Source organism: Psammomys obesus, unplaced genomic scaffold (assembly GCF_907164565.1).
Source record: "Psammomys obesus unplaced genomic scaffold, mPsaObe1.curated_primary_1811, whole genome shotgun sequence".
NCBI lineage: Eukaryota > Metazoa > Chordata > Mammalia > Rodentia > Muridae > Psammomys > Psammomys obesus.
This window is the reverse complement of record NW_026591450.1, coordinates 1,528,691-1,536,408: the sequence shown is the minus strand read 5'-3', so window position 1 is coordinate 1,536,408 and position 7,718 is coordinate 1,528,691. Positions and strand designations below refer to the sequence as shown.

Genomic DNA, 7,718 nt, shown 5'->3' with positions numbered 1-7,718 from the left:
GTGTGTGTGTGTGTGTGTGTGTGTGTGTGTGTGTGTGTGTGTGTGTGCCTGAATGAAGTGAGAGAGGAAGAGAAGGGAGAGCAAAGAGGAGAGATGAACAAGAGAGCAGGGCCATGAGGAGGAAGAAAGCAAGCACATGGCCAAAATGGCAGGGCCATGTAGGAATCAGAAGCTAGGGTGAGCTGGAGACGGTTAGAGTACGGGCAGGGTAAGATGAACTGAGAGGAGGCACAGGTACTGAGAGAGCCTGGAGGCCAACATGAGCCTTGTTAGGGTAATCAGCACCCCAGTTAGCCATTCCTCCCAAGTTTCTTTGGACTTGCCACCTATGATTCAACTATTTCAGAATAGAGAGTTACAAACTAAAGAGGCGGAGATGCAAGATCACCAAAGTTACAAGAAAAATTACATATTTTTAAATCAAAAATAAATAAATAAAAACCATAGTACAAGACACTCAGCCCACAAAGTAACTCTCAGTAATAAGAAATAACTGTTGCTATACACAACAGGGCTGGAGCTTTAGAAAAATCACACTAATTTCTTGAACTTAGTGCATAACAACAGAGATGGAGACAGATCAGTGACTGCCAAGGGGGAAGGGGCGGGCAGGTTGTGGGGGCTGTGTTACAAAGTATCACTGTGTGAAAGGGCTGTCAGTTCTGTCAAAGTTATCATGGATCTTGATGGTGGCAATGGTACCATTTGCGGGTCATAAGCTATGCACTCTAGGCCATCCTAACAAGGCTGTCCTGTGGGGATTCAGTGTGTCCAGTACCTGACGTTACTATGAGAAGCCTAGGGGTGGCTGCATGGAGATGTCTGTGTTCATTTCCCTGCAAGTCTCTGTGTGTGACTCTATTTATTCTCAAGTGAATGATTTAAAAATGCTTAGAAGAGACGGCAGCGTTATATGGACATGGGACTCCTGGTAGAATCCAAGCAGAAATGCTTGGCCATTACAGCTGCAGTGTTGATTCAGATACATGAAAAGAAAGTTATCCTGCAAACAGCTTTTCAGGACCCTCTGATTTTCAAACAGTAACGGAAATTTCCTTTGTCTCCATTAATGAAATGGGGACTAAGAGACTTGAATCTAAGCATTTCTACGCTTCTCTTCTGTTCCACCTCTGTAGGGTGGCCCTCCCATGGAGGCAGAACACCTACCTTGCCATCTACAATCTCTAGGCCAATGGCATCTACTTTGGCACTGCTGATCCCCAAGAGGATGCCATTCTTAGAGGAAGTCCGGAACTCCAGTGTGATGTTCAAATCCAATCGAACCTTGTAGCCTTCCTTGACTGAAAAGCACAAGACAGCACTGTCATGGTGAGAACCCACAGGCTGGGTTGCCTAAACACCCACAGCACGGGCCAAGTTCAAGACCTGGATCCAGGTGCACTCCGCCCCCTCCTCCAGGCCTCCGCTCTCACATTCCTGTGTGGAAAAGAAACACTGGATTCTCTTCCTTCTGTTGCCGTTCTTGTTTTAAAGTGAAGTCTCGCTATGTAGTCGGACTGGCACCACATTTGCAATCCTCCTGCCTCTGCCTCCTGAGTGCTGCGATTACAGGAGTGCATAACCGAGCCCGGCTAGGAACACTGCCTTGGAAGGAGTTTCTCGGTCACAGACCAGAGCAGAGCATGAGCAGGTACTCCCTTCCTCTACAGCCATGGGGCATCCAGTTTGCTCGTCTTTCCCTGATAGTTTCTTGATTTGTATGTACCTTGGGTACCAGCATTTTCTGTTGTATCAGCCTTAGCATTGGGTGTTTTCAAAATGATTTTTTTTTTTTTAATTCAAGTGACAAAAACCGCTGGATATTGGCACTAGAAGGTAGTTGTTCCCATGCCTGGGGATGGATGAAAGACAAATTATGTGTCCTCCTTGCATTCATACTTGGCTGCTCTGAGTATTTCATGTTCTTAATTCTTCTTATTTTTTTTAAGATATGCTCTCACTATTCTCATTCACATTGGTATGCAACTTGTGATCCTCCTGCCTCAGCCTTCCAAGCACTGGAATTACAGATGCACACACCTGCTTCATAGTTCAAAGGTCTTTGTTAACTTGGACAGAGAACTCGTCCTACATAAACCCCGGTCACCTGCAGAGGACAAGACTGGCGCAGGCATCGAGTGAACAGGTAGGCACAGACCAGAACACTCAGCCCTAATTAAACAGCCTCTCCAGCAGGGCCTTATCCTATCAGACTTCCTTCCTGGACCCGAAGCACCTTAGAGTACACACTAAACCCAAAGAGTTCCTGCCAGAGTGTACTTACCAAGAGCTGCATATCCACTCCCTTCAAAGAAAGTTCCTTCCTGGGCCACCGCATAGCACCTGCCCACAGCAAAGGCAGATGCTGGGCTGTCTTTATCCAGCTGCTTGCCGTTAACTGTCACCTCCCCAAGGCAGGCGGGGATGCTGTGGGTGACCTAGACCAAGTGAGACAGGAGAGTGGGTGGAGATGAGGACGACATAGGAGATACAGTTCCTGCACTTCAATTAAACCTCCCCGGATGACCCACGTTATGATGCCACCTCGGCTTTTAAAGCGTAATTGTGGCAATTCCTCACACGTCTCACTTTGCTCTCTCGCTCCAGGACTTTGGTGGCAAAGCACCGGAAGCGCTTTCTATCGTTTTACTAAAGTGCCGCTTGGATCCAGATGCTTCTCTCACTAATGCACACGTACGCGTTTGCCGGCCTTTCCCTGAATCGCTTTAGAACCGGGTGGCTTCGGAAAAGGGAGCGTTTACTGAGGAAGAGGCAGGAAGAGCTGGACGGACAGCCCTAGGAGAAGCACCCAGTGACCCGGGTCCCACGCAGAGGCCCGCTGCTTACCATCCCAATGTTCCTGGCCCTGTAGTGGACAGGAAGGCCTCCGAGGTACAGCTTCCCCTCCACGTCCAGGGTGGTTGCATTGCCTACCACGGCCACACTGGGGGACTCTTGGCCGTCCACAGTCATGAAGCCCTTTCTCTTAATGTACTCTGTCTTGACCTAGGCAACATGAAAACATAGGATTTGTAAACCACTTGAGAAAATGTCTACAGGGGTGGGCTTAGGGCTAAAACCCTGAAGCATGGCTCTGCCTATGGCAGAGCTGTGGCTGGGAATAGGCTGGTGGATAACGGGGAGATTCTCCAGCCGAGCCCAGAGCCCTGGTTAGCAGCAGATGCCACAGTGAGCAGCTCCGTTCATTCAGGCCTCAGGTGGGCTTAACTGGCTTCCTGCCAAGTCAAGAACATATTTTGAGAAACCTTTGGTTCATTCCATCTCCGGCTGTCGAGTGTGTGTTGGGTGCTCAGCACTGACCAAGCGCCTGGAGGAACTCAGGAAGCAGAAAGGGCCCTGCTGACAAGATGCTTACAGTCACTTGCAGGAGATGTCAAACATAAGGCCAAGGTGGGGGGATCTAAGTGTGTAGGTTCCCTTCAAGAAACCGAGCAGAGATGGAGGGAGAGAGTTTGGGACAGGGGACAGGGTCCCCCAGGAGCTCACCGTGTGCCACTTGCCGTCACTGAGCAGTGCAGGGTGAGAGACCTTGGTCCGGCCCTTGCCAAGGTCAAACATGAAGTGCAGGTGGCCCTCTCGGAGGTACAGTGTGGCGTAGTCCATTTGGTTCTGGTGAGCTACATAGTAGAGGAGGCCACTGGTAGCAAATGTCCGGATGGTCAGCTGAACCTGGAGCCTGGGGGAGAACAGGAACTCAGCACTGGGGACCTGGAAGCTGCGCTTCTAGTATCCAAAGCAACCTCCAATGGAGAGCCCATCGCCGCGCCAGCATGCGTCATTAACCTCTCTAGAGAGAGGAGGCGCTCATTCACTTGTGCACAGGTGGCCACTGTCTGATGGGAGCCGTTCTATGGCAGTCCATGGAAAGCATCCCGTAAACCTTGGAATCGAGCCCAGAACCTTTGTCAGCATTATATCGTGGCACGGAGAGGCCCACTGGTAGCTGCGCTTAGAGTGGACAACTCTGGCAAGATGACCTTTCAGCTGAGCTCCGAATGACAAAAACCAGCAAGATGGTCACACGGGCCAGCAGGAAAGCCTTTGCTTGTGTTAGGGCAATGCAGAGTATGTTCTCCTGAGGGGCCTGACCCTGACTAGACCCTGACACCACGCCTTCCTTATCATCTGGCAATGAAAACCTCAGCGGAACCTCGGGAGGGAAAGCGCTTACCGTCTCCGGACATCGGACTGATTCAAAGGCAACACTAAGTGGCTGTTTTGTGACAGGCCAAACTGGTGAGCGCCTGCAGCGTATCCTGGAGCCGGGTCCACTGCGCATGGTTCCTGTAAGAGTGCATGGGGACCCTCAGCCACTGTCGCCAGGACCCCGCTGACACAAACATGTTCTTCCGTAAAGAGAGTCCCACAGAAGCCACCGTGTCAGCACAACAGCTGCTACCACTGTGGTCTGACTCAGCTGGACGTCTGCTTAAACCAGGTGCCCCTCACCCTGACAGCAATCTGCACTTTCTTCTCTCTTTCTCAATTCATTTTCCGTCGGATAAACTTGGGAGCTCCTCCAAGAGCCTTCTTTGGGCCTACGAGATCATGGGGATTTGCCCAAGGGCGCCTGTGGCCAAAAGGGAGTCACAGCCCTGGACACCACCAGGAGACAACGTGTCCTCAGGTCTCACAAGGCCTTAAAATCACATACCAGGTGCAGGGTGAGGAGAGAGGACCAGGGCGTGAAGGGCCCCAGGCAGAGCCGGGTGAGAAGCACAGGAACACATGGCAAGGCCTCAGCAGTGCTGGCTGCCACCACAGGGTCTCATCTGAGGCCAGTGAGTCCCAGACTCAGTTCTGTGACTTAAGATGGACATTTATAGCTAGGAAAACTGTCCTGAACTCTGGGGCCCTGCTTAGATGCTACTACTTTGGAATAACCACATACCAAGTTCTAAATTATTACAGTGCACAAGGAGAGAGCAATCAAGGGTTGGGGGGGGATAAAGCAGCCACGGCCAGATTTGACTTAACGAATTAAGCTCCTGCCCTTAAGCCTTGAAGAGTACAAAGTGGCCCACAGGACGCGCTTATTTCTGTCTCCCCAAGTAAAGCTAAAGTATTAAGGAGGCATTAGAAAAACTCTATCAAAACCCTTGTGATGTGCCCGCCACTTGGGGTGCTGAGCATCTTGGCCCGTCCTGAGCCACCCACAGATAAGCACTTCCACCTTATCCCGAAAGCTACTTCCCAGTCTACAGGGACAAATGGCTCTTGGATATGTAGCCATTGGAGGTACAGCTGAAGAATTGGAGGGAGGGGGGAAGAGGGCACAGCAAGGGGGTGACACTTACCCCTCCCTCCAGCTCAATCTCTCTGTCTCTTTCTCTCTGTCTCTCTCTCTCCTGGGTTCCCCCTGCTCCCTGCCTCGAGTTTCAGCTCTCTCAGTCTATTGCCTGGCTCCACCGCCCCTCATATGTGACTTCCCTCCTGAGCAGGCCTGGCTGATGCCACTTACGGAGGTTGTGACTGCAGGCTCTGGTAGAGTTGGGGGCTCTGGAGGGAGCTCCCCACGTTCTCCGTGCAGGCTCTGCTTGGGCTTCTCTGCCAGCCAGCAAGTGTCCAGCTCTACTTGTTCCGAGACAGTCGCATGTGTGAAGTCCAAAAGTCTACAGACAAACAAGAAAGCATTGAAACGAAAATACCACAAGGCAGCCGGGAGCCCAGCCATTTAGATACTGAGTAATTAAAACCCACTTTAAACCACCGCTCCACTTCTTTTAGAGTAACCGAGCTGACCATCCCTCACACTACCTGAGTCACATGGACACACCATTTTTCTGTTTGGTTCCAATTAAAATAAGAATCCACCCCTCAACCAGGACCGTGTTAGTAACCTGGATCTTCCTGAGCTCAGAACGGACTCAAGGCTGTCCCCTCCCTCCCGAGGGGCTCTCCAACAAGTCTCTGGTCCCTGCACTGCTCAAGAGTGGCTTCCATTTGACACTGGTTCCTTGTTCTGAACTCTGTTCGTCACAGGTCTCTCTTCTCAGGAGCTCTAGCTGGGTGTCTTATGCCAACCTGGACCCACTGGTACCTCCCAAAGCTCTGGACTATGGAGTCCGGAGCCTTATGGATTTCGGGAGTGTGGAGTTGCCTGATCTGTGAAGGGATGGATGAGCAATTGGTGAATGTATATTAATCTACAAGGAACTGAACAAGGCTCCGCTGTTGCATTGGAGTCTGTACAGGCCTTGTTCTTGCTCAGTTCAGGGACTCCTAGGAGGTGACTCCTTAGAGAAGGACACTGTAACCATGACAAGAGCCCTGCCATTACGTCAGGGCATCCTACTACTGAGCCTGTTGTGACTTCCTGTAGGCAGATGCCAGCCTGGGGGCTCAGGTACAACTTTTCCCACCCTCCCAATGTGACTAGAGCTTGGGAGAGGAAGAATGAATAGCCGTTTGTGTACATGTTAATTCTCCTCTTCACAGAGCATGGACACTTGCAATATTCAATTCTATAGCAACTGTCTTAGGGAAAGCCATTAATAAGATGTAGCTGCTAGCAAATCGGTTGGGTTCTTGCGAAGGTACACTTGAGGATGGGTGGAGTGGCTGCCCAGCCTGAGTTAAAGCCCAGTTCAGTGCTCAATGCTATGTACACACAGGGGGTCAATGATGAGTTTTCTCTTAATACAGATTGATGGCCAGGTCTGTCCACCACGTTAACCCTGTAAGATCCACTGGAAGAGACCGTCATGGTAGACCAGGAAGGCTCAGTTGTTATGGAAGAGCTTGCCGGACTCAGGATATCGCCAACAGCAAACTCAGAAGGCAGATACAAAGTGCAAGAACATGAGAGCCGGTCACACTTACTCAGTGTCGAAGACCAAGTTTTTAATACATCCATGGAATGAAGACCTCATCTTGATCATTGGAGTCTCCTTGTCCTTGGGAAGTCCCCCTATGTACAGGTTGGATATGTTGATAGTCCTTCCTTCTGCTAGTGGCCCCAACTTCATTTCTACAGGACTGCTCTCATCCAGTTGTATGGTGATAACTCTACCAGATCAAAGGAGAAAACAAGCTTTTTCAGCACAACAAACAGCTCCATTTTCATGTCTAATTATAGCAAGTTCTTTTGGAATAATACATTTTCCTGGAGAGAAATTTTGGCATGATTATTGTATGTGAATCAAAAACAAACAAACAAACAAAAAACAAAAACAAAAACTGAAAATGATGCAGCTCAGCATTTAACATCAAAGAATAAAATCTTTGAATACATCAACACATTTGATTGATTATTAAGTGTGTGTATTCAAACACCTCTTTTCCTATCATGAAAATACCTGTGTGCCTCAAACACACGGTCTTCAGACGCAGAGGGAGATACATGGAGTGCTTGTGTGACGGTGTTTACTGTTGGCATGATATACCACTTACCAAAACCGGCTTCTCATTCGCTACCAAATTCATCCAGTTTGTAAACAGTTTACATGCACCTGAAGTCAGGTACAAAATTAAAGTTCTCAAGTGTGAAAATTTCACAAGCACATTACTATAAACTAGAGGAAAGCTGATCTATATGGTAGGATTCTAGCAAATTCCTAGAATTATGTTGAAACAGTGAGACCTGTAATTGCTCATGACATCATGCCAACCACCCCAGTCCCTTAATCACACCAAGTATCCATCAAGGCTCCTACTGAGGAGCTTTCTCATGCACACTTCAAACCCTGACCCAAAGA

The 7,718-nt window shown here is 49.4% G+C and overlaps 1 protein-coding gene across 1 annotated transcript in view; it reads right to left on the bottom strand.

The window, feature by feature from the left end:
- The window catches only part of Lama1 (laminin subunit alpha 1), a 116,747-nt gene that overhangs the window by 2,184 nt on the left and 106,845 nt on the right, over nucleotides 1-7,718 (bottom strand). The window contains exons 55-61 of the mRNA XM_055610183.1: nucleotides 6,844-7,029; nucleotides 5,498-5,633; nucleotides 4,193-4,305; nucleotides 3,508-3,697; nucleotides 2,848-3,006; nucleotides 2,285-2,438; nucleotides 1,168-1,301 (exon numbers count right to left, since the gene is read on the bottom strand). Coding sequence (XP_055466158.1) covers nucleotides 1,168-1,301; nucleotides 2,285-2,438; nucleotides 2,848-3,006; nucleotides 3,508-3,697; nucleotides 4,193-4,305; nucleotides 5,498-5,633; nucleotides 6,844-7,029 — 1,072 coding nt within the window. The remainder of the gene's footprint in view (nucleotides 1-1,167; nucleotides 1,302-2,284; nucleotides 2,439-2,847; nucleotides 3,007-3,507; nucleotides 3,698-4,192; nucleotides 4,306-5,497; nucleotides 5,634-6,843; nucleotides 7,030-7,718) is intronic.